The 27,706-nt window shown below is 40.3% G+C and overlaps 1 protein-coding gene across 9 annotated transcripts in view; it reads right to left on the reverse strand.

The window, feature by feature from the left end:
• NEK10 (NIMA related kinase 10) overlaps positions 1-27,706 on the reverse strand; it is a 211,086-nt gene that overhangs the window by 21,539 nt on the left and 161,841 nt on the right. For 3 of the 9 annotated variants that reach the window (XM_069088527.1, XM_069088524.1, XM_069088522.1), the window contains 2 exons: positions 24,557-24,594; positions 10,590-10,690 (listed from right to left, as the gene is read on the reverse strand). In XM_069088527.1, coding sequence (XP_068944628.1) covers positions 10,590-10,690; positions 24,557-24,594 — 139 coding nt within the window. Of the gene's footprint in view, positions 1-10,589; positions 10,724-13,366; positions 13,369-16,431; positions 16,445-22,078; positions 22,094-24,293; positions 24,435-24,556; positions 24,595-27,706 lie in introns of all 9 variants that reach the window. The other 6 variants (XM_069088523.1, XM_069088520.1, XM_069088526.1 and 3 more) reach the window with 4 other exon arrangements.

A 27,706-nucleotide genomic window follows, 5' to 3' on the forward strand; every position in this document is an offset into this window, starting at 1 on the left:
TCTTGACACAAGGCAAGTTCTCAGCAATCTTAGTTCCTGGGGAGACAAGGCTTAGCAAGGCCACAAGATACATTGCCAGTCTCTTCATTAATTCATCCTCTGTCTGTAGAACAGTCCTAGAACCCCTGAAAACATTAGCAAAACCCTCTCCCAGGATTTCTGTAAACATACAACAAGAAAATCCTTCTTCAGGGCTTCTGAACCAACAGAAAGGTTCCCAGACCCCTGCAACAACAGCACTGTCCTTCACCAGTGGACAGTATTCACTCTCTGTCTGCAGGACAATCTCAGGCCTTCTTAACCAAAAGCCAGGTTCCAGGACTTCTTCAACAACAGGACTGTCTTTCACTAGTGGACAAATCTGGCAAAACAACATCAAAACAGACAGACAAAGTACCAGCGAAATAGCCATGTCTCCTCAGTCCTTGGCAGCTCAGGGGGCAGGTCTCAAAAGTCCAGGGCAATTCAAAGTGGCCCTCAGCAATCCTTCTCAGTCTCTCTCTGCCTCCACGAGGTGCTGCTTCCAAAAAGTTCTTCTGCCTCTCTCTTGTCTCTCCAAATCTACGTCACCAGCTCCTCCCAGTTCAGGACTTTCTTTTCACATCAGCAAGTCCATCCCACAGGTGGGATTAACAAGCTCTGGGTTTTAACACAATCAATTTGAAAACCAAGCCAATACAGGGGAATCTTTAATTGCCATTACTATCACAACACTACAGAAAGATGCCTCTGGACTGACAAAGGAGCTAGTGTAACACAGGAGGAAGGCTGCTTCTCCATCAGAATAGGAAAAGATAGACAGCTATTGCACTTAGCAGAGACAGACAGTGGCATGCGGAGCTGATGAGGACAGTAGATGGGAGAGCTCCCATCAGAGGATCCTGATATTCTGTAAAGAAAGTCAGCTCAAGGTCTCTATATGAGTACAGGGAAGATAATTAGAATTGTAGCCCCATCAAAGAAAAAAAGACCTGGATGCCACAACATAACAGGAAATAAATGAAAACACCAGCATTGCTAAAACATGGACCCTCAGATCAACACAGGTTCTTCCCTGTACCAAAAAATAAAAATAAATCCCAGACCCGGCCATTGGATCCTTTCTCCTATTCCCTGTCAGCGCCAATAAGGTATACTGTTCCTAGAAAGAGCAAAACATACTGACTGCCTCCATCTTCTGACCACCGGTCACTCTCCCAACTCCTTACAATCTGGCTTCCGTCCCCACCACTCCACTGAAAACATCGCTTTCCCCCTACTTGTTGTTAGGGAAAATGCTTTGTCAGACTTTCAAGTGATAATCCATAGTAACGTCAATCCATCAATAAACATTTATAAAGTGCCTACTACATGCCAGGCACTGTGCTGAGCTCTGGGGAAACAAAAAGGGGTAAAAGACAGTCCCTGCCCTCAGGGAGCTCACAGTCTAATGGGGGAGGTGGCATCCAAACAAATGTGTACAAAGCAAGCTATAGACAAAATAAGCAGGGAATAATATGGCATTATGATCACTATGTCTCCAAAGTTACTAATGATGTCCTCAAAGAGGATGGACCATTGTGGGTTCCCCCTTTTTATGGACTCTGCCCTTCAGATATCCTCATCCTCACACCCATTTTCTCCTTCTTTGCTTTCCCTCCTCTCACAGCCTAAATCTTTATACAAGATGTCCACACGCATTACCTTTACTGCCTCACTTCTCAATCTCTTTTCAACCCCTTGCAATCTACTGTCCAGTCTTATCATTTAGCTGAAACTGCAGAGCACTGCAATGGCCTTTTGTTTTGTTTTGTTTTGTTTTTTTCAGTTCTTGTCCTGTAGCATATAACAGAGTTGACCGACCATTCCTGGCAAAGATACTGGAGTCGTTTGCCATTTTCTTCTCCAGCTCGTTTTATAGATAAGGGAACTGAGGCAGACAGGGTTAAATGACTTGCCCAGGGTCACACAGCTAGGAAGTGTCTGAGGCCAATTTTGAATTCAGGAAGATGAGGATGCCCCGCTCCAAGCCTCCACTGCACGACGTAGCTGCCCCTCCATTCTCTCTCTATTTAGCTTTGAAAGCCCTTCAGAGTCTGGCTCCAGTGAAATTTTCCCCTCCATATTTTATACCTTCATGCATTCTGCCCTTCTGCTCATACTTGTTGTTCTCACCATATGACATCTCTTCCACGTGCCTTTGCAATTTGTCCCCATGCGTGGAATGTGATTCTTCCTCACCTCCTCCCTGAAGAATCATTCAGATTTTTTCAAAGTTCAATTCAAGCCCTACCGAGTCCTACCAAAGACCTTTCCCGATCCCACTGGTTGCGAGTGTCTTCCCTATGGAAAATACTTCCTAGAAATAGCAAAGTACGGTGGGTGGAGTGCTGGGCTTGGAATTGGAAAGGGCCAGGTTTGAATCCTGCCTCAAACACTTACCAGCTGTATGACCATGGATCAATAACTGAACCTTTCAGCCTTAATTTCTCCAGCTGAAAATGTAGGATAAGAGCACTGCCTCATAGGGTTGTTGTGAGATCCAACATTATAAAACATTTGTAAAAGTGTTTTGCAAACCTTAAACCACAAAAAAAAATGTTAGCTATTGTTATTTCCTTTGCACATTTTGTTTCGCCCATATACCGTAAATTCCACAAGGGCAGGAACTAGGATGTTTTTGTTTGTATATGCCTCGCACCCAGCACAGCACCTGGCCTACAGTAGGTGCTTTATTATTATCCTTGGTACTGTCATATGGTTCAGCACCAGGAATGAAAAGGATTTTACTCATGGAAATCATATTAAATAAGGGTCATGGACATCTTTGCCACTGCACCCGGAGGACCATGGGATTTTTCCATCTGACTCGAAACTGAAGCCTTCCCTACATGTTGTCATTCCCCATCGAATGGGAGCCCCTTGAGAGCAGGGATTATCTCCCTTTTCCATTTGTTTCCCCAGTGCTTAGCATAAAGTTTTGCATCTACTAGGTATTCAATAAATGCTTCATTCATTCCTTTGTTCAATAAATGCTCATTTAATTAATATTTTCTCAAAAAATAGCCTCCTAAATGGTCTTTTGACATCTCATCTGTCACCTCTCCCATTCATCTTCCACACCTCTCCCTGAGTAATCATCAAAGGTACTACTATGACCATGTCATTCTTCTATCCAAAAAACTTTCAGTGGTTTTCCACTCCCTACCAAATATAAATCATGATCCTGGCATTCAAAAATCTTCCCAAATTTCTCGGCATTTTGTCTGGATTTTGCACTAATCTCACTTTCCCTTGCTTTATAGTGTTTTGTCATGTTTTTTTTAATTTTTTGCACATTTGTCCTTGTTTGAATTATACTAGAAAATAAGGTCTGTGTCATAGAAAAAGGCATTTGGTAAATGTTTGTTAGATTGAATTGAACAATTTGAATTGTGATTAAAGAAAGACAGAAGAAAAGGTAGAAACATGAGGGGGAAGAGAGGAGGTGGTAGGGAAGACAGTCATAGTAATTTCTCCAAAGCCTGCTAGACAATTCCATATGCCAAAAATCAGATTTGTCATCAACTCAGAACAAGCTGGGTAATTGCCTGGGATGGTCTGGATATACGTATAAAGAGGGAGAAACACGTACAATCAGCTATTTTATATATACTGAGCATTCATAATTCAGGAATGTAATACTTGGGAATCATCTTCTCATTACCACTCCTTCCAGAGGGAATGTTTCCAATGCTAGCTTCCAGTCATCAGGTGATAAATTCAAATTAGTTTGGAACTCTTGAATATAATTATAATCGGAAACTTCCAACTAACTCAGGTCTTCACTTATTACTTACAGCAGACTCAAAATAGCTTTTTTATATATAAACAACCTCTTCAGTCCAATTAAGATTGATACATAGGGCAATCTTAGAACATAATTTTATTAAGATTAATAATGCTAGTTAGCATTTATGTGACACTTTAAGATTTACAAAACACTTTACAAATTTGATCCTTCCACCCCCCTGAGCAGTAGATGCTATTGTTATCCACAGCTTATAGAGGAAGACATTGAGGCTGACAAAGGTTATGGGATTTGTCCAAGGTCACACAGCTAGGATCTGAGGCAGATTTGAACTCAGGTCTCCTTAAACCTCAAGTTCAGCTATTCATTGTGCTTATCCATTGCACCAACTGCCTAGTCCATGGGACCATACCCCATCTTTAAGTTTTCCAGGTAAGTTTTTACATTACCCCCTAATCAAGAACTCAGGCTACAATTTAAAAAATTATCTGTGAGACTGCTCTTGTATACAAAATAATCATTCATCTTTATAGAGCATTTTAAGAATAATGCTAACTCCATGCTTTCTAACTTCTGCCTGACTTGTAAATGCATGCAATCGAATCAGGTAGGTGGGTGTGGATGGATCAGCATAAACTCCTGACTAATAGAAAAAACAAGTCAAAGTATGAATGTCCTACTATTGGACGGACAGCCACTGGGGTGATTTTCGTTGAACTGCAGAATCTGGGTATAAGCAGGGATCTAGTCCAACACATTCATGAAAGTATGTTCGTTAGAATATATCCAATGAGTGTCAACCTTCAAGGCAGCCCGTTCCAGTTTTGGAAGTTTTTTGTTTGTTTAATCATCATTTTTCAATCACATCTAACTCTTTGTGACCCCATTTGGGGTTTTCTTGCCAAGGATCTAGGAGGGGTTTACCATTTCCTTCTCCAGCTTATTTTACATATGAGGAAACTGAAACAAACAGAGTTAAGTGACTTGTCCGGAGTCACATAGCTAATAAGTGTCTGAGGCCATATTTGAACTCAGGAAGAGGAGTCTTCCTGACTCCAGGACCAGCACTCTATTCACTGCTTCTCCATTCCATTTTGGGACACCTCAAATCATTAGGAGTATCTCCCCCCTCTTATAATAGAAGTTTACACTTCTCTCCAAGTTCTGCCCTCTGAGATCAAACAGAACAATTCTCATCCTTTCTCCAAATGACAGCCCTTTAAATAATTGAGCACAGATATCATGTTGTCCAGAGTCTTCCCTCCCCCAGGCTCAACATACCCATTTCATTCAAACAATTCTTATATGATATGAACTTGAGGGTCTTCACATCTTTTGTCATGCCATTTTATATATGCTAAACATTCATAATTCAGGAATGTATTACTCGAGAATCATCTCCTCATTACCACTCCTTCCAGAGGTAATGTTCCAAGACTGACACCATCCAGCTTATCAATGTACTTTTTTTAACCATGGCTCCCAGAACTGATCACAATACTTCATCTGAGCTAGGATGAGAGCACAGCACCATATTACTATCCTGGAAGTTCCATGTCTCAGTCCGAGATTGTCTTAGCTTTTTGGCTGCCATATCACCCTGTCCCAGATCTTTTTCAGAGCAACCGTTGCCTACCCATGCCTCCCCCATCTTATAGTTACGAAGTTGACTTTTTGTACCCAAATACAAGACTTTACATTTATCTCTTCTGAATATTAATAACTTACCAGACTTAGCCCAATGATCTAGCCTGTCAAAATCCATTAGGATCCTAATTCTGTTATCTTGGATCCAAATTCTGTTATCTAAGGCTTTAGTTTCCCTCCTGGCCTTGTAGCAATTGCTAATTCCAAGTCAGTGATAAAAACGTGGAGTTTCACTTGGTCAAGTCCATATCCTTGGGGCACTCCCCTGGAAAATTCTAATCATTTTAACTTTAAGTAACTACTCTGACTACTCTTTGAGTCTGGCCATCCAATGAGCCCTGTAATCATAGCATGTAAAGGATGGAAGATATCAGATTCTATGCTACTGGTATTTTGCTGGGTCTGTTTTTGGTGTTTTGTATTTTATTCCCCTGCTGGGGAAAAAACAGTAATTTTCATACAAATGAGCTTTGTTGGAATTGATCTCTACCAGCAGCTTTCTTCTAGGCAGCCAGTCAGTTTTAAAAGCTGCCGCATATTCAAAGTATTGTTATTTTAAGAACATTTATTAAAACAAAAATCCCAGACATCCCTGTTTTAAAGTGAGGTGCCTGCCTTGACTGAATGGCTCGTTTCTGAACAGCCACCCAGGAGGGCCCCTGCACTAATGGAGAAACCATTCACATCAGACATTGTATAAGCTCAAACATAGGTTTTGGTTTCCAGCAAGTGAAATTACCAACAAACTGCTGGCCCAAGATTGCCATTTTAGTTTTGACGAAAATAGATGTCAAATCAGTGAAGACAGGGTAAGGATGTTAACATCCTGCCTTTTAAAATAGTTGCTTTTACATTATTTTTGCAGAACCAACCAACCTGTTTCCATGGAAACTGCATCGAAAAGGCCCCAGCAGCCAAAAGCCAGAAATCTCCCTTGAATGTTTCATCTGCGGGTGTCAATCGGTCTCTGTACCTGCAACTTTGAGTAATGGCCCCAGCCTAAGTCTCCCAGAGTTCAGGCTTGGACAAACCTGCTTGGGCCACTCTGCTTTATATCTGCCAGGGTAGCTAACAGATGTAACGTTATCAAGGACAGACGACTCTTGGTTCTGATCTGGGCAATTAAAGCCATGGCTGATACAGAAATGCAATTTTAGACTTGGCTTCGCTGCCTTACTTTAAAAGCATCTACTCTGTTTAGCACCGTAGGTTAAAGTTCCCAAGAGGGATATCATTTTTTCCCATGTACAATGTTATAAACTTTGAATTATTCTGCAAATATATTTTTTAATCAAAAAACTTAGAGCAATGAATCCCATCTTGCCAGGGAGTGAGGAATTATTTGTTAACCCGTGGCAGCTTAAGAACCCAAAAGAAGGTATTTATAAGAGCTTTACTTTTACCTCAATAATACTTGGAAAACAGATAAAGAGACCTAATAGCCCCATAATAAAAATCCTTTATTGCATATAAATTAGCAAGGCAACCATAAAGAAACTATATATAAATTTAAAAACAAATTTTTACTCCACATAATCATCAGGAGCTCAAGGAGCTATTAAGGTTATTTCCATTAAAATAAAGTTAAAGCTTATTTTTAAATTGGAATTCACTATCTATTTAGTGAAAATCCTTTTAAAATAGAAAATAATGCTTGAGTGTGGATCAGAGGCAATTGCTGCATCACAGTAATGCCTTATTTATCTGATTTTGTAGGGAAAGAAGTATTCCACATAAGTGAAGTTTCCAGATAACTGAAGTTTAATGGGATAAGCATTTATTAAACCAGGCACTTTGATAAGCACTTTACAAATATCCCCCTGGAACTCAAACTCTTATAAAAGTGAATGTTGAAAATTATCTTTAAATGTAATTGGAAAAAATAAAATATTAAGTGAAAAAAAAAACAAACATTATCCCATGTGATCCTCAGAACAAGCCTGGGAGGTAGGTGCTGTTATTAACCCCATTTTACAGTTGAGGAAACTGAGGCAGGCAGGGATTAAGTAAATTGCACAGGGTCACACTGCTAATAAGTGTTTGAGGCCAGATTTGAACGCAGGTCTTGACTTAAGGCCCAGTGCTTTGGCCACTAGCTGTATGCTGAACTTGGAGTCTAGAAGACATGAATTCAAAGTCAGCCTCAGATATTTACTAGTTGTGTATCCCTGGACAAGTGATTGAAGCTTTGTTTCCTCATCTGTAAAATGGGGATAATAATGGTACTGAACTCCCAGGGTTTTTGTAAGATAACACACGTGAAATGCTTGGCAAACCTTAAAACCCTGAGCAAATTTCACCTAGCATTATGAGTATTCGTATTATCCGGGGAATTGATAGTCTACTAGCAAGACAAATAACGGCAGAGAATGTGATGAGAGCTTCCAAAGACAGGCAGCACTTCAGGGTTTTAGAGGAAGATCCCCGTTTATCAGGGTCCTCCCTCAGGGTGGGCCACCTCACACTGACCCAGCTACTGGGTATCCCCCCTTCGGATCTCCAGGGGTATCCAGAGGGAAGGGAAACAGCAGCTACCCCCAGGACCCAGAGGGAAGTGGCCACCAAGCGGGGACACCCACCCAGGAACTGGGAGAGGGAGGGAATCAGGATTCACCCAGCCACGCCATTGATAAACAGGTATTAAGGGTCTGCTCTGTCCCAGGCGCTGTGCTGAGCACTGGGGACACAAGAAGAAGCCAAAGGCAGGCTTACAATCTAATGGGGGAGACACACAGACAAACAAATACAAAGGGAGCCACACATAGGTTAAACAGTAAATACTTAACAGGGAAAGCAGTAGAAGTAAGAGAGGTTGGGGAAGGGTTTCAGTAAAAGATTTCAGTTGGGACATCAGTGAAATTTAAGTTGCCAGAGAAATTAATAGGTGGAGTTGAGGAGGGGAGTGTTCCAGGCACAGGGGACAACAGCTGGGAAAATGCCTGGAGTCAGAGGGGGGTGTTTTGTTTGTAGAACAGCCAGAAGGTCCAAGAGTATGTGGTGGGGAGTAAGGTCTAAGAAGACTGGAAAGCAAGACCTACTATGTGCCCAACTCTGTCCAACAGAGACAATGCCAAATGAAACAGCCCTTGCCGTCATAGAATTTACATTCTACAGGAGGTGAAAACATATGTACATGGTAGGTACAAAATATGAAGAGGCTGTCTGCATGGGCCCTGCAGGAAGGATCACTTGCCTGTCTGTGCCCTTCACTGTGTAAGGAATGGTGTTCCCAGGCACCTGAGACAGAAGGGCAAAGCCCCCCGAGTGTGCCTAAAGTGGGATTCCTGTGCCAGGAGGAAGCCTCTGTTTCGTAGGAGACTTATAAAATCTGTCATGGTTCCTAGAGCTTTTAAAAAGCAATGAGATGACTTCACTGTCCAGAAATAAACAATAAGTCCCATTTTGAGAGGAAGCGTGATATTGTGCAAAGAATGCTGGACCTGGGGGGGTTGTGGAGAGAGCTGAGTTCAAATACTTCCTTAAACATTTACTGGTTGTGAGACCTGGGCAAACCAATCAGCCTGCCTGGGCCTCAGTTTCCTCATCTGTAAAATGTGGGGACTGGACAAGGTGTCGTCCAAAGACTCTTCCATGTGTAAAACTACAACCACACGATATTTGGGTTCAAATCTTGTCTTCAACACAGATAGGCCATGTGACCCCAGATACATCACCTAGCTTTTCTGTAGCTTAGCTCCTCGTCTGTAAAATAAGCATAATGATGCCTGCATTACCTACATAAGCGTCGCTTCTATTATTACATGACATAAGTCATCATAACCTATCACAAGGAACTGTTTTTAACTTTCTTTTTATTCCCAAGCCCTTAACATACCATTTGCCACATAGTAAGCTCTTAATAAAAGCTTGCTGACTGGACAGCCAAAGAATTTGACAGCACATTGTTCTTATGACTTGAATAATTGATTGCAATTTCAACCACCGACCTCCTTTGATAAAAGGCTGTCCCAAAAGTCTTGGTGCAGCTTTAAGGGCTTAAGGCAGCACCAAGACTTTTGGGACACCCCTGTGTAATAAAAAAAAATTAGGCTAATAATCATAATTCACATTTATTCATCGGAAAACCATTATTCAGTGCCAGGCTCTGTGCTACTCTTTAGGGAGATGAAGACATACAGCTCTTCAAGGTTCAGAGCAAAGGTTTTTAACTGAGCACCCTTGAACTTTTTCACAAATATTTTGATGGATTGCCATATAATTGGTTTTCCTTTATAATTCTAAATCTTTTATTTTATACTTTTAAAAAATCTTGAAAAGGTAAACATAGGCTTTACTAACTGCCAAATGATTCTCTCACACAAAAGGCCCCAAATCCCTGGTTCGGAGGGTTTTGTCCTGTGTGAATTATTACAAGTGTTTGTCTCTGTGTTTATAATTGAGGAAAAGAGACTTCAAAGCAGTTTAGTGATTTGCCTAAGTTCACAAAGCTACTAAGTATCATAGCTGAGATTCAAACCCAGGCTCCTTACTATAAACCCAACACACATTCTATCATGGTTTAAACAATATGCTATGTATCCTGACTAACATTTAGCAAATATTTTTTGAAAAAGAAAAATAAAAAGAGGCATGACGCACACTTTAGTTTCATCTGCATTATTAAAGTTTTCTAAAGTCTAGCCAATCAATGGAACAATGAATGGAGCCTGGATTTATAGCGTCTGCCTATTTCCAGGAACATCAATAACCACACTAAAAATATAACAATCAGGTCTCCAGAACCAGCAAGGGCTGTGTGTCTCTAGCACATCATTGTATGTATTACCTTTGACCAGTCTGCCATTTTACTCCTATTCCTTGATAGGCCTAGATTTAAGCAGCCCCTTCTGGTTCTCTCTCTGCTCTTCTGGGAGTCCAATCCTCTCTGCCAGTCCCACATCCGAGAATCTGAATGGCTAGTCTTTGAAATACATGCTCCTTCTGTTTCTTTGCCATCAAAAATATACAATAACTTACAGCTGAGGAACTCAGAGACCCAGGCTCCCTGAGACCTAGTTACTCACCCAACTTTCTTATCTGTTGGCCAGAAACAGGCTCCCACCGTGATGAGGTGGAGAGTGAGATAGTAATAATCCAGTGCTCCAAGGCATCTAAAGTCGTTCCTTCAGCAGACATTGGAGACAAAAGAGCAAGAATAGGAGGGGGCACTTACCTGGGTAATGTAGATAATTTTGTGCAGCTGAATTAAGATTTGCTGAATGGGATCGCTGATCTGCCGTACTTTTCTCTGGGACACAGCGATCCCTGCGGAAGCTGGAGAGGATAATGCTACAGTTAGAACGAGACCTCCATTTTGTGCTTCCTAAAGTAAATATTAGTGAATGCTATTGTAATAAGCAATGGGACTTTGCTGTGTTTAATTCTGCAAAGGACGTATAAAATTGGGGGAAAAAATAGTAGCCACTCTCAGTTCCCTAGCAGAAGGAAAGTCCTTCAGAACAGCTGCACAGTTTCACCAGTTGGGACTTTGGAACACATGATTCCTTTGTTTCTATCGGCCTGACAGCACCTCGTCACTAGAAAATTTAGCTCTGAAAGTTCACCATTACAATATGCAGAATGAGACACAGCCAAAGTAGGAATTAGTCTTGCTTGACTATGAATATTTGTTACAATTACTTGGTTTTCTTTCTTTTGGGGGGACAGGGAGTGGGGAGGGGAGTGGGAGGGAAAAATAATTTAATTTTTTTTTAATTTGCCATTCAGAGAAAAGTTTGTTTAATTGGTTGTTTTATTCCTCTTGGGTATTTTTGCCCATAATTAGTATTTGCTACCATCACCCATGTTCTAAGAATAGCCAAGCTTTCAGTACATATCCTACAATGAGTTAGTACTAGAAGGGACCTCAGAAGGCCATTGTGTCCAACCCTCTTATTTTTAAGACGAAGGTCCTGGAGAGACTGAACAACTTGACAAAGGTCACACAGCTAGCAATTGTCTCAGGCAGGATCTGAGCCCAGGTCCTCCTGACTCCACGTCCAGTGCCCTATCCACTTTGAGGCTGGCATAATTTTCTACTCATGACCCTTCAAAAAATTAAAAATATAACTCTTTATAAAAACAATTAAACAGCAACACTAAATAGGACAAGGGAAAACGTTATAGATCACTTTTAAAGAAATGTACACCTAAGTACAATTAAAAACAGTCTTCTATATCTTTACTGTTACAGATAATTTTTTTCACCTTGGCTTTCTCCCCAGGATCAGGTAGAAACTTCTCTTTAACTCACTTCAAATCCTCCGGTTAGAGTCAGACCATTGGTATTAAAATGCCAGCACACTGCTTTTGATGATCACCTCAATTCTCCTTCCACTCCTCCCAGGCCCCATCAACCTTGTAGCCGCGAATGCCCCTTTTCCATTGCTCTGGCCTCTCCAACACTCTCTTCTTTGCCTCTATCTTTCCTCATTTATGAAGGTCAAAGAGTGAGACCATAGAGCACATGCATCCTCCCCCCCACTCTATCCCACCATGACTGCTGAGAGTGATCCCTTCCTCCCAAAATCGCTCAGTCCCTTCTCTGATCTCGATTATGTGCTCAATACTGTTCTGACTTGCATGATAGATATTTGTGTCCATGTCTTTTGAGGGCAAGCTTTGTTTCATCTTATGGTCACCTCTGTAATCCTATCAATGCCCTGCACATGGTTCATATTTAATATGTTTGTGGAAATGAATTGAGTAACAGAACACCTTTCTTTCCTTACCCAATATTTAGCACAATGCCCAGGTACATACCATGTTTCCCCGATAATAAGACACTGTCTTATTATTTTTTTTGGACAGAAAAACACCAAAGGGCTTATTTTCAGGGGAGGGCTTATTTTAATGAACATTGACAGCAATTTTAATAAACAGGTAAATGTGAACAAAAAAATGTACCTTTATTCAATAAGCAAATCACTGGGGAAGAACAGGATGACGCGCTCACTGCTGCAGCTCTGACTGGATGCAGCTCGGAGCGCGGCATGCGTTTCACGGGGGGTGAGGGGGGACGGTGCATACAGAGGGTACCGTAATGTAGCATGTAGCGCAGGGGATCATCTTCACTACAGTAGCAATCTCAATAGGGCTTATTTTCGGGGGAGGGCTTATTTTAGAGGAATCTTACACAGTAAGGGGAGGGCTTATTTTTGGGATAGGTCTTATTATCGGGGAAACACGGGTAGTAGGCCCCTAATAAATGCTGACTTCCTTACACCCTCCCTGAAACCCTCATTTCTTGGTTTTCTGGGCAAGACCTTAGATGGCTGAAGCTGAAATAATCATTCTCTTATTAAGATTCTAACAGTGTTTAATTCAATTATTTAATGCTTACTAGCTTCTGATGGAAGTGTTTTCCAAAAGAGCTTGTATCTCTTCACTTGAAAAGTTACATTAAAAGCATGTAAACAAATTTTTCTGAGTTTTTAAAAAGCTGAAAAAGTCTCACCACGAACATTATAAAATCTGTTTTCAATATATAAAAGTAAAAATAAAATATTATCTGCAATCCAAATGGTATACTTTGGTCTCCCTTTTTATTTGTTAAATAAATTCTGCTGATATATTCTGTTATTACACTGGTTGCCTGAATTTTCCCCTGTGTTCTTCCCCTTCTAGAGAGTCATTCCATAAGAGAATTTGTTTTAAAAGAGGAAAAAGAAAAAGCATATTAGCAAAAATAATCAATACCACTGCAACAAAAAATCAGACAGCATATGCAATGTTCCATAGCTAATGACCCCTCATCTCTGTAAATGGATATAAGGAGATATTGAAGTAGCATCATTAAATGTTTTTAAACATTTTTCATGGGTTCAGTCATAAAATCTCAATGTAAAATACCCAATAGTAAGAGCCCATGCAACTTCCCACTTTAAATAACTTCCAGGAGCATTCCAGAGTTCCAGAGTCTTGAGTGTCACCCTCCTGTTTCAGCATCACCTCTTTGACTGTGATTTAGAACACTGCCTTGTGGTGGGGGAAGGTTAGGATGGGGAATATACTGAAATTTGAAAGAGTGGACTTATCTCCCAAGCCTAAAGCAGCCACTGTTTTCCACCAGCAGCATCACTGCCTAAGATTCCACATAACCTGCTTATTGAACATAATTTTTAAGATGTCTCTTTTTACCCAGACTCATCCCCCAAACCAGAGCAGCCAAGCACAGTGTGGCAACATGGATATTACAACAGGAACACTCCCTGTGTACTTTCTGAAGCTTGAATATGAGACAACATTGTTAGAATGTTGGTTTTATATTCTTGCACAGTTTGAGGTGCCTACATAGATAAGCACCTGGGTCTTCCCAGTGACTATTTAACTCTGAAAATGTATCAGGAGAGAAATCATGATACATGTTAGAAAATGAGATGCCAGCCAACCACAAATACGTATCTTATCAGTTGCCCTAAATATAAGCAGAGAGAGCTAATCTAGAGACCTCAATTTTTGGACTTGATTTTTAATGGGAATTTAGGGATTTACTGTAAGAAAGAAACCATTCTTTGACAGCAAGCTACTTTCCTGATCCTTTGGCTTTACAGGTGCCAGGTAAAACACTTGGTGTCTTGAGTTTCTCATCTGTAAAATGGGGGGAAGGCTGGACTAGATCGCCCCTAAAGTTCTGTCCATGTCTAAATCTATGATCCTGAAGTCTCATCCCCAGAGCCACACTGCCAGGGTGATTCAGAAAGGATCTGCCAACAGGGGTGCAAGGGGGTTGGGACTGGAGGTAGGAAGAGGGGAAGAGGGAGCTGTGATCAAACATGGGATTGCAGCCTTGAGGAACATTCCATTTTGTCGTTACACTCTCAGCATCCAATAAAGTGTCTGCTGCTTAATAACTGTTCATGGACTGATTCAGGAAAGGAGCTTGACATGAAGATTCTTATCCCTACCACATGCCCTTTTGTTACTGATGCTCTGTCATTTCATTTGAGACCCCACATGGGGTTTTCTTGGCAAAGATACTGGAGTGTTTTGCCATCCTTCTACAGCTCATTTTATAGATGAAGAAACTAAGGCAAAGAGGGATAAGTAAATGACTTGCCCAAGGTCACACAGGTAGTAAGTATCTGAGGCTAGATATGAACTCAAGAAGAGGAGTCTTCCTGACTCCAGGCCTGGCACTCTGTGTACTATGGCGGCACCTAGCTGCCCCATTCCCTACTCCAGTTGTAATACCATTTTCCCCCCCAACATCCCCAAGGTGGGGAGAAAGGTGGTCCTTTCAACTGAACTGATTTTTCTTTAAAAACAAAAAATAAATGAAAATAAATAATCCATATGGTTTTCACTTTATTTTCATTCTTTACTATTTAAAGGAACTAAACCAATTGCTGAATGCTGAGGATAGGATAAACTAGGCAATCTTCCTTTATCAAGATTTTAAGCATCTCTCCCTCAATAAATCTTCAAGAATTTCAAAAACATTAGGCTTTCTTAGCAGTTTGCAAGGATTACAACAAACATTTACATTGAGCATCTGATTGTAAACATATTTTTGTTAAAATAATTTCTTCCTAAAAGGCTAGAACAGACACTCAAGTAGGTGAGAGATTGTAATTCAAGCTCTGGGTTGACCAAGTATGGCAAATTGGCGATTTGCAATCTTCTCCTTCTCACTACAAAAACTGTCTGATATGTTTGGTCTTCACTTAAAAGTCAATCAGTCAATCAATGAATAAATCAAATAAATACCAAGTAAGTACTTACTATGTGCCAAGCACTGTGCTAAGAAGTCTCCAAACTAAGAAAAAAAATTGTAAAACTGTGGATTCTTCACTTACATTCTGAATAAAAAATTCAGAGCCTGATTTTCTTTTTAAACAATAATGAAACCATAGAGGGTCTAGTATCAACTTAATTTCTTAAAACACCAAGTAAATTGCACTTGCCAACTAGCTTTTCTTTTGGAAAACATAAAGTTGAATTTTCTTTGGGGGGAGAAAAATCATTATCCTGGAACATGTTATTCCACTCCTAGTTTTAAGTGATTAAACTGATTACAAACTTGCAGAAAACACATAATCCAATTATCTGGAAAGCAAGCAGCAATACAGCATTATTACTTGAGCAATTTGCTGCGTTTACACTTTCATCATAGTCGTTTTGCTTTCTTGTTTCACGACATATTAAAATATCTTGCATGGCGACTCCAACAGCTTAGAGATCTTAGCACCAGTGCTAAATTACTTGCCAGTCATTGATACTTTTGGAACTGATTGCTCCACATGGCTGGTCTTTTGCAACTGAAAGTCCTGCTGTATGAACTGAAGCCATCAATTTAGATAATAATTAGAACAAGGGGTTGTGTGCCACTTGTCTGTTGATGTTTTTGTTGTGTTGTTTCAATTGTGTCTGACTCTTCATGACCCCACTTGGGGTTTTCTTGGCAAAGATAATGGAGTGGTTTGCCATTTCCTTCTCCAGCTCATTTTACAAATGAGGAAACCAAGGCAAACAAGGTTAAATAACTTGCCACTTGTCTGTACAGTTGTCCAAATGCATTCCACAAAAGGAAGACAGGTCAGCCCACCATGCTACTAAACCCCATCTCCTAAGAACCAGGAATTTTGCAGTCCAGTTGGGAAGGGATGAATCCAGAGGGCTCCTTATGGAAGCAAACAGTCTTTTCTACCCTATGACAATCACCTTTCTAGAAATCTTCCACAGGTGACGCTTCTTCTTGTATGATGAGAAAAACGCACTTAAACCAGAGGGGAAGTTAAAAATATAGGGCCACAGAACTACAGCTGAAAGGGGCCTCTGAGACCATCTCATCTCACCATCTTCTTTTACAGATGAAGAAAATAATAGGTCTAGCATTAGGAAAACCTGAGTTCAAATCCAGCCTCAGACACTGATAAGCTGTGTAGCCCTGGAAGAGTCACTTAATTTTTGTCTGCCCAGCTTTTTCATCTATAAAATAGGAATAACGACAGCCCCTATCTTCCAGGGTTGTTGTGATGAAAAAAATTTTGTAAAGTGCTTTCCAAACATTAAACTGCCATAAAAATGCTAGTAATTATTATTTTCAAACTGAATGCTGACTTTTAGATTAGTGATTAGACCATTTAGTCTGATCCCTTCATTTTCCAGATAAGGAAACTGAGGCTTAAAAAAGTGTCTTGACCAATGTCCTTTTCCAAGAAGCTAACCTAGATTCATCTATCACTTGAATAGTGACTTTAATTCATACTTTGGGTGCTAGGAGAATGAGTTCTGGAAAATGACCTTTTTCGGGTTCACTTGGCTTTTTAAGAGGAAAAAGAACTAGAGACTCAGGATGGATTTCCTGGGATTCTTCTTGCTCTGGGGACTCATCCCAGTGACAACAGGGCATCCTTGTCCTTGTCAATACAGTCAGATCAAAGATATAGCAAAGATACAGAACAGATCAAAGAGTCAACCCAACTGACCTTCACTCTCATAATATGAGAAAGAGATCGGCTTTCTTCCAAACTGCCTCATTAGGAGATGGGCAATGCCCAGTGGCCACAGGCATTGAGGCACTTACTCAATTTGCACTTGAATCTTGTGGGGTGTTTATTTTTGTTTTGTTTTGTTTTTTGCTTTTTGGAGGGGGAGGAAGGGCAGTTGGGGTTAAATTACTTTCCCAGGATCACACGGCAGAATCTTGTTATTTTTAATATTAGAATGGAATCACTCCCCTTAAAGGTTCAGGATTATTTCTCACAGTCCATGCTGTATCCTTCCCCATGCAAAAAGGAAACAGGGATGCTACTGAATGGCCTTATTTAAATAAGTTTGGCAAGATAATTCCTGAAAAAATGAAAACTCCAAAAGTTAGAAAGAAGAATGACAGCATCTTGAGGGCAGGGGGTGTTTTGGTCTTGTATCCTAAGCCCATGGCACAGGGCCTTGAATACAGCAGGTGCTTATTAAATGCTTGCTAATATAAAAATTTAATTTTAAGGCAGAATTTGAAAAAAAAACTTTGGAGCCCATAATTTGATGGGCACAGTCATTGTATACCTGACAAGGAAAAGGTTCAACCAGTGTGAGAAGTGAGTTCACAAAGTGCTCAAACTGAAGCCAGCATGAACCTTGGTAATTTCATCAGCATGTCCTAATCACAGGCAGGCCCTATTTAACTTAAAGCAATTAGAGGGAGCAATTAGAATGAATGATTCAATTACCAAAGTAAGATGATTATGAATCACTTGGGTAAGTCCTCCTAACACCATGAATGGCCTTGGAGGCTTCAAAGAGTTTCTGGGTCTTCCAAGTACCAGACCATGGAGAAGCCAACACCCAACAGAAATGCTTTATGATTTAGACTCCTGGGGATTGATTGTGCCATGCACAGTTCTCACTGCAGAAGGGAGGAAGAAGAGTTTCATCGACTCTACCTTAAAAGATCACAGTGTGAAAGAAGTGCATGGGATTTAGAGTCTGAAGCTCTGTGTTCAAATACAGACTTTGCTGTTTCTTCCTGGGGTGATCTTGGGCAATTCACCTGGGTGTGGACTGCAGTGTTCTCAGCTAGAAAATTAAGGGGCTTAAATCTCTAAGGTCTGTGAGTTTATGATCTTAGCTGACAAATTTTTCTCAAGGGCCAGCTATTCGATTCAATCCAGCAAACATTTATGAAGTACCTACTCTATGTTCCACATTCTCAGATAGGGTGCCCTAACCAGCAAGATAAAACTAATGCCCGTGAAATAACAGCAAGTCAAGGACCAGTACAGACACTTAGATGGTAAATTGTGGGGTACAACCTTTAAGTTCTGGGGTACTTCAGTTAGGAGTCTTAAGCTAGATACCCTGATGGATACCATGATACCACAGCGATTTCCACACTCTAAAAATGTGAACGATGCATACTAACGCATTCTAATGAAATGTAAGCCAGAAACTTTGGCTTGGTATTGGTGAAAAACCAATTGGTTTTTAAAAGAAACTAATTGGTAAAGAAAACCAATACCAAGGCTTCAATACCCAACTTGAAGGAAGATTTTTGAAGCCTCCGAGGAGGAGGTAAATTGGGGTAATGGAAGTATGAGCTGTACAGGCAGGGGTATTCATTCAGCTCATGCTTCAACTGCTTTATTTGGGTCTGACCTTTATGAACAAAAGACAAATCTAAAAATAGGTTCTGCAGCATCTAATAAGAAAATATCATCATTAACAGCTGAGAAATCAGAGAGCACTATTTCTGTTTTACCAGAATCCGCTCTGCCAGTCTGGTGACTTGCCTAAAAAATATTGTCAATCTCAGTGAAATTAACCAAGCTCTCTCCCCAGTCCCAGATCGCAGGTCAATCAATGTGAAAGGTGGGCTTTTTAAAAGAAATACTAAAGCACCAGAGGCCAAATAAATGCTGATGCGTTTTACCTCTGACAGAACACTTACCGCCAGTCGAATAACAAATCCCACCAGGGGTTTGTGACAACTTTCTTACTGTTCCTTTTTATTAACGTAGCATCATTATTTAACACTTGGTGTGTTCACACACACACACACACACACACACACATATTCATGTCTGGGAGGGACCTCAGAAGTTAAGCAGTCCAGACTTTCACTTTACAGATGAGGAAACTTTAGCCCAGGAAAGGTAAGTGACTTGAGGAAGGTCACATTAAGCATCAGGGATATTTTAACCCAGTCTTTCCCAGATCCAGAGATGGTGCACTCTCCATTGTACCACACTGCCTCCCTATTTCTGCTTCCTTCACAGTGCCCTGCACACCATAAGCATACAATAAACAACTATCGTTTGACAAGTGTGGTTTTACAGGTCAAGTAAAGATTTGCTAAGGATTGTTAAAACCTCTTAAGTTTTTTTCTTTCACAACATTAAGGAAATCAATTTTTTTTCTTGGCAAAAAAAAAATTCACAAAACTTTAATTAACCATTCAGGAATTCAAGGCTTCAAAGTTTCTGAATTATAGTATATAAATTAATTATCAATTCAGTAATGACTAATGAATTTACCCAAGACTGCTTTAAAATTAATAAGATGTATATATGTGCAAAATAAATCAACCAAGCAAATGAGTTGGCTTAAAAGAACTTAGGCGGGGAGCCAAAAGGACATTCAATAAACTCTATCCTCTCTTCTACCTTGGCTTTTCAATAGGTCTCTATGGAATAATCTGCTGAGGGAGAATTCAAACTGCATTTGCACTGGGATGCTGGGCACTGAACACCATAATACTTGCATTATATTAATAGCTGACATTTACATAGTGCTTTAAGGTTCTAAAAGTTTTTATGTAAATTAATAATAATGATGATGATGATGATGACAATTTAGCATCAAGTCAAGAGGACATTTATTAAATTTGTTCTCTCTTTTACATCAGTTTTTTGATAAATCTCTATGGAAAAATTGTGGTGGAAAAGTTTAAGTCAAATCTGAAGTTATTTAGTACCGAATGCTGTCATACTGGTCTAATAACAACAGCTGACCTTTAGAATGTGCTTCAAGGTTTGCAAAGCTTTGTATCAACATTATCTCATTTTGGTGTCATAACACTGTGAGGTAGGTGCTGCAAGTATGACCCCCTCTGCCCCATTTTACAGATGAACAAGCTGAGGCCCAAAGTTGACTAGTCATATGACCAGAGAGTGCCAAAGGCAAGATTCTAAGCCAGGGCATCGGGAGTCCAGGTCCAATACTCCCTCCATTCAAGACAACCCTTTGCTGTCAATGATCCCCCCCTGACAAACCAGATGCCATCTGAAGAGGTTATGACTTGCTCGTAGTTCCAAGGCCAGCAAGTGTCCCAGAAAGGCCTTGAATCAACCAAGGTCTCTGCCAATTCCAAGTCCATGGCTATTTACATTATGCTATGGTGGGCCATGGGATGGGATCAACTGCAAAATACTCTGGATTTGGAGTGAAGAGACCTGAGTTCAAATACAGCCCAGCTGCCTCCTCGTTCAAGACCCTTCCACATCCAGGACTGTCAGTGTGTCATTCGTCAAATGGTCCCCTAACATCCCTTCCTGCTCTACTCCTTTGAGTATGCCCTAGTATCCCATAGGGGAGACCACGTCTAACAGTTTCATTTTGGAACTCCAGGAAACTAGCCTTCTTAAATGGGCAAAACATGGGATCACCAAATGCTGCATTTCATGTATTAGCATGTTAGATTGATTCTTTATCAAGCACAGATAGCTAGGTTCTTTTAAACCAGTTACATTTATTATTGTTGAGTCATTTTCAGTGATGTCTGCCTCTCTGTGACTCCATTTGGGGTTTTCTTGGCAGAGATTCTGGAGTGATTTGCCATTTCTTTCTCTAGCTCATCTTACAGATGACGAAATTGAGGCAAATGGGGTTAAGTGACTTGTCCAGGGTCACACAGCTAGTCTGTGTCTGAGGCTGGACTTGAACTCTGGTCCTCAGTCCAGGTATGGTGCTCTTTCCATTACATTACCTAGATGTCCAGACTAGTTACAAATAGGGAATAATACTAGTTATGAATATTAGTTAGTTAGAATTAGATAGAGTGAGAAAGCCTATGTAGAGAGAGACACTGGGATCCTGTGGGCTGACAGGCAGGAAGGGAAACTAAAAATGCATCATTTTTATCTGTCTTAATGGTAGATAATCAAAGATGTAAATATGTCCACCACAGAGTCACATTAGAATCAGGACATTAAGAATAAAAAGTGCTTACATCAATACACATTGCTGTTCACCACCAACTTTTAAAGTATTAAAGGAAGCAAATGTATATTTATTAAGCACCTACTATGTGTTGAAGACTATGCTTAGCACTGGAGATATAAAGAAAGGTCCAAAATATTCTACATCTAACTTAAAAAAAAAAGAAATTCTTTTTAAAGAAAATCAGAAGCGACATAAATTAAGTGCCTACTGTATTCCCACACTGTGCCAATCCCTTTACAAATATTATCTCATTTCAGCATTAAGGATTATATGGTATAAAGATCTGGGCCTTTAAGGATGATAGTAGATTAAATGAGGATGATTCTAGAATGTAAACGAATTGATCAAAGACTCAAGAGAAGATATGTTCTTATTTCATTAAAATAAGAATATCGTCTCCTCTTTGACTAACAGCATGTGTCTCAGGAAAACAATCTGATGATTCTGTTGTACATCAGTTGGACACAGAATTATTGACTGCTTATGTGTCTGTGTGCGCATAATAAATTTCTAAGTTATTCTTCTCCGTTGGCTATCAAATCCCAGCCAATAATCAGTCACCATCTGCTGCCACCCCGGTTCCAGCCTCAGGATCCTCTTCTCCTCCCTCCCATTTGGGCCACGTTGCCAATCAGTTACCAAGCATCAAGGCGTCTACCTTCATGACCTTCCCAGCATCAGCACCTTTCTCCCTTCCCATATGGCCAGCACCCTAGTTCACATCGGCATGGCCTCTTGCCTTAGGCGTCCAGGTGCCTCAGTGGAGTCAGGAACACCTGAGTTCAAATTCAGCTTCAGACACTTACTAGTTCTACGATCCTGGGCAAGTGACTTCACCTCGGTTTGCCTCAGTTTCCTCTTCTGTGAAATGGGCACAATAACAGCCCTGCTTTGGAGGGCCATTGTGAGAATCAAATAGGATTGCAATTGTAAAGTGCTCAGCCCAGTCAGTGGCTGGAACACAGTAAGTGCTGTAGAAATGTATAGAAATATCTCAGTCACTTCCTAATTGGTCTCCTGGCCTCTCTCTGCTCTCCAATGCATCCCCTACATAGATGCAAAGCAGTTTTACTAAAGCAAAGGTCTGAATTCCAAAAGACTCGTGATGGAAAATGCCATCCACATCCAGAGAAAGAGCTATGGAGCCTGAATGCAGAACGAAGCAAACTATTTTCACTGCTTTTTTGTTTTATCTTTCCAGTGCTTTCCCCCTTTTGTTCTGATTCTTCTCTCACAACCTAATGTGGAAATGTATTTAACATGACTGTACACGTGTATCCTGTCTCAGGTTGCTCGCTGCCTTGGGGAGAGGGGAGGGGAGGGAGAAAAAATTTGGAATTCAACTCTTATAGAAGTGGGTATTGAAAACTATCTTTATATCTAATTGGAAAAAAATAAAATGCTATTAAGTGGGGAAAAAAAAGGTCTGAGCATGTCACTGTCTGCTCGATAAACTGCCCTGTCTCTTTAATACCTCTCGCATCAAATGGAAACCCCTCTGCTCCCTTTCTAAGCTGGCTCTGCCTGTCCTTCCAGCCCTACCATGCACACTGCCCCTCTTCACACAGGCTGCATTCTAGTGAATCAGCCTATGATACTGCATCTCCCATCTCTGGGCCTTTGCACTGTCTGTGCCCCATGCCTAGAAGGCATTTCCTTCCTTCCTTTGCCTCTCAGAATTCCTAGCTTCCTTCAAAGTGCAGCCAAAAGGCCACATCCTAGATGAAGACTTTCCCAACACCCACCTACTGCTCCCACCTCGCAGTCACTCATACTTTCCTCCTTTCTATCACTCAATTAACTTGCATTATTTCATTCTGTATACAATATGCCTAGGTTTGTACAAGTGGTCTCCTCTGATACTTTGTAAGTGAAGGGAGGGACTATTTCATTTAGTCTTTGTGTTGGAGCACAACAGCCTACCCACATGGCTTACCCCAACATTGATAGCCACAGCCAAGGCACACAGAAGGTTCTTAATGCTTGCACACAGATGGTGCTTAATGCTTGCCAAATGACTAACTGAATTTCATCTCATCAGACAAACCTTGGTGATGGAGTTAGGCCTAGATCTTTATCTTAAAACACTCAAACCACATAGTGGTCAATACAGCACATAATCCAACTGTCCTACTGAGCTACAGCTAATGGTTAAGAGAGCCCCAAATAAAATTAATTGCTCCCCAACCCATGCCGGACATCATGGTCTATACTCACATTTGTAGCTTTGTACATGAAATCATGTAAGTTTATTTTGTTTTCACTCCACCAATGGGAAGAAAAAGGACAAACGTGGGGAAATATATCTATGTACATATGAACAGGTTTCTATATTTGTATATAAAACATCGTGTATAAATGTATTCATATAGAAATATAGAAAAATTTATATGTTTAGATATTTTATATAAAACACTATATAAATTTACATGTGTACACATATATTTATTTCAGTAGATTTGTTTATCTATTTAGATATAAGCCATTATATCTAAATATATTTATATGTATAAATTATTTGTTAATATAAAGTACCATGCCCATTCACCAAAATAATGGAATTCAGACTTTAGGTCCTAGATTCAAACTTTAAAGGTAGAATCATAGGTTCTGTGGTCCCACTAAAGCCTTTATTTTTATTTTAGGAATTTTTTTTACATTATTTTGTAGCACTTATAAACAGAAGGAAACATTCTCATCCCCAAATTATGCTAATGAGCATAAAGGACCCTATGTAAACATCAGTGAGAACCTTAAAATTCCTGAATTATTGAGGATACAGTGTGCTTCATTCAAATCTAAAGGGGCCAGCAATATCAATCAGAATAGCAATAAGAGGTGGGAAAAGCGAGTTTTCTTAATGGCTGTATTACGTGAGCTTTGTCAAATCCATGCATGTAACTAACACATGGTTAGCAGGTGTCCTTTAAAGTGTCAATAGTTCAGCTGGTTAACATTCCCTCCCCCTTAAATGCCCCAAGACAGAAATGCAAATTACGGAGAAATAGCCTGTAATCTTCCCATCAAATAAGTGAACCCAGAAAGCACTTGAATCCACTGAATCACTGCACTCATAAGGGTGGACAGACATAATGGGGGCTTCCTGCGGCTCTTATTCAAAGGACATCTCAAGGATCATTCAGATACTTCTGGCCCAACTATCATTCTGCGTTCTCCTATTGTTTGTTCGACATCAAAATGATCTAATAAGTACTACCATGATCTTTGAGATTGCGAAGAATCACAGCTGGGAGGCTATGGGACTGCCACCCTGTCACTAACGAGGCCTCTATTTTCTTAACGTGGGCCCTGAACATGAGTGATGGCACTTTCAGAAGCAGGTCAAGAGGCAGCAAAGCTGAAGAAATAAAAGGAGGAAAGACATCAAACTGTAACACAGCTGGCAATGTACTTGAAAGAGGCTTTAACAAATTTCATATATGTATGTGTATATAGCATTGGATATAAATGTTAAATTACCTGGTCTTGGTCGTGATGCTATTCCGCCAGTGTATTCCCTGGGGAAAAAAAGGAAGATTTATTAACGTGACATTCTAATGCTAGAAGATTTGAGTTATACCAGATAAGAAGCAGAAAACCTAGTCCCACCCCAGAAACACTGAGAGGCCACAGTAAGCTAGAGACGCTGACATCCTAGGCCCTTGGAAGAAGAGGATCAGCTCAGGTTTGGTCCAACATTCTAAGCTCCTCCCCCCAGCTCTTCTGAGCTCATCCTGCCAAGGCTTGCCCCAGCCCCACCCTGCTACTGCTGCTCCCCCACCCCGGACATCCTCACAGCACCCTCTTCCCCACCCCACTTTCCACCTCTGACTCTGAGAATAATGATCAACTCAACACTGTCATTCCTAGAAAGGATGTGCCATTCAGATACTCTGAGTCCCCTCACCATCCCTGGGGCTTCCCAGACCAAAACACACTCCCCCCGGCCGACAAGTCCCTGTGTATGAATGTACATTCTGTAAGGGCAGGGACTCTCCTGCTTTTTGTGTTCACGTCCAGGGCACTTAGTAGAATGTTTGTCATATAGGAAGTATATTCATTCATTCATTGTGGAACGCAACATGAAATCACATGAGGGTGAAGAAAAGGTCCAAAGTACTTGCTCCAAACATTATTCTATTAGGCATATAACCCAAGGAGGTCATTTATAGAAAGGAAGGCCTCCAGATGCTCATCAGTTGGGGAATGGCTAAAAAAAAAAAGTTGTAGCACATGAATGTAATGGAATATGGCTATGCTGTGAGAAACAATGACCGTGGTGAAAACAGAGAAGTGTGGGAAGAATCATCTGAAAAGCAGAATGATGAAAACAACATACCCAAAGACCATAATAACGTAAGTAGAAAGAATAAAAAAGAAAACAACCCAAATTAAATGCTACAAATGTCTAATGATGAAACTGGCCACCAAGGAAGAGACAGAGAAAGCCTTACTCTCTGCTTCTTTGCAGAGGTGGGGAACTGTGGGCATGAATGCAGCCTGCATAGAACATCAGATTTTTTCAATATGTAGGTTAGTTTTGTTGAACTGTTTTTTCTTCTTTTTTATTCTTCATCAGAAGTGATTTACTCTCTGGGAGGGAGAGAAGCCAGGAGACATTGGGAAATGTAGGGGATGTAAAAACAAAAAAAAATGGAAATAGAAATTTCATTCAAAAAAAAAGACTATGACATTACAAACATTTAGAAATATCTCTTAAGACTTTTTTAATTAAGGAAACACATTTTTTTAAAAAAATTTAAGTATATACACTCTTTTAAAAAAAATCCTTTCATTTTCGCTGTGTCCAAAAAACCTGTAAGACACATGATTTTCCAGGTCTCATGACTTGAATTATTCCAAAAGTTCCATACTGCCAATACTGCTCCATGTTGCCAATTCCTACCCCCAATTTTCCCACCCTATCCTACCCCGCTTCTTTCACCCTCTGTTCCAGATTGTCTTCCCATTTTGTAAGTTGCTAGCAGACTTCACTTTATACCAAGTGTACTGTGAAGGAAGCCCCCATGAGTTTTTCACTCAAGTCTCCAGGCATGGGCTTTTGAGACAGAGAATCAAAGTTCAGATTTCTGTTACTTAACTGACTGCATTGCACTGAGGAATACTATGAAGATGCTAGCATTTCAATATTTTTCTGTGTGAGTCTGCTCATTTTGGCCTTGACATGTCACTTCAATACTAGAAATACTCGTTTGATACAAACAAAATATAATTTTAAATCAATCTTTAATGATTATTAGGGATTTTTTAAATCATAATTACTTAGGTGCTTTTGAAAATTCCTTTTTGCTGGGCGACTGGATTTAGCATAGAATTGTAACTTATATGAAATCTTACCTAAAGAATAGTCTTTTAGATAGTGTTTGGAGAGTAGAAACTCTTGTGGTTATCTAACTTATGTTTACAGCCAACTTTTACTTGGGTTCTAATCATTTGCAAATAGAAACTGAAATGAAAAGTACATGAGCAGTGGTGTGCATTTATTATATTAGTTAGAAGACAATTAGGTCACCTGGAATTTAAAAAGGAGGAAGGAGAGTCTAATTGTGACTCAAAGTAGCATCACCTACCAGCCAACAGGTAGGGCTGACCATTAATTCTGGGACAGACTCAACTGCAGAGCATGGTGACATGGAGAATTTCAGCTCTTTAACAAATGCTGCAGCATTTTCAATTCAAACAGTTTATTAGGGTTGTAGTGAACAGTCACTGCATGCGAGGACAAGCAAGTGGAAGCGTGTGACTTCACAGGGCCCAGGACTGGAACGTAGCAATACGTTAAAGGAATCTGCTTTGGAAGATCCAGGATGGCCTTTTTGGTCTAACATGACTGAATCTGACCTCATTTCCTGGTCTGAGAATGGAGCAGAAAAAGCAACTTAATGAGATTTTGACAAGACTTGTGATTTCATTCATTTAGGGAACTCTCAGCTGGGAAAATCCAGTACAGACTGGATGTAGATGGATCTGCATTCACCAATGCAGATCAGCCAACACTGCTTTTAAAGAGTCATCCAGGGAGGGCATTGAGAAGTTACACCCAGCTGGTATGTGTCAAAGGAAGGAATTCCTGGCTCTTAAGACCAATTCTCCCAACTCATCAGCAAGATTACAGATAAGCCAAACCAGGCTTACAAAATTAAAGTGACCTGATAAAGACTGGTTATGAAGCCAACACTACTGCAGAACTGAGACTAATGCATCTCTCTTCTAACATCCAATGTGGCTTCTTCCTTATGCCAGGCTAATTAGGGGAGGGGAGTATTCATTCTTGGTGGAAGCCTTCCAACTACAAGCATACTACACAGCCCAAATAGGGTGAAAACTTGATAAAACCAAGCAGAAAAATTCAGACTTAAAAACATTCACTGTGGGTTAAATGATCAGAAAATTAACTATTGAGCTAATTCTTTTGCAAATGGAAATATAAGAAGCTTCACTGCAACACAGAAGGCACCTTAGAGGCAGTCTGTGGTATGGTGGATGGAGTGAAGGGCTTCTGAGTCAGAAGGTGGCAATGATATTGTGGAAAGACCCTGGCTCTGAAAACAAAAGACCTTCATGCAAATCTCATTTCTGACACTTAACTATCTGTATGCCCTGGAGCAA

The sequence above is a fragment of the Petaurus breviceps genome, unplaced genomic scaffold (genome assembly GCF_028583685.1).
Source record: "Petaurus breviceps papuanus isolate PSGF00001 unplaced genomic scaffold, PetGlider_PUasm1.0 185, whole genome shotgun sequence".
In the NCBI taxonomy this organism is placed as follows: Eukaryota; Metazoa; Chordata; class Mammalia; order Diprotodontia; family Petauridae; genus Petaurus; species Petaurus breviceps.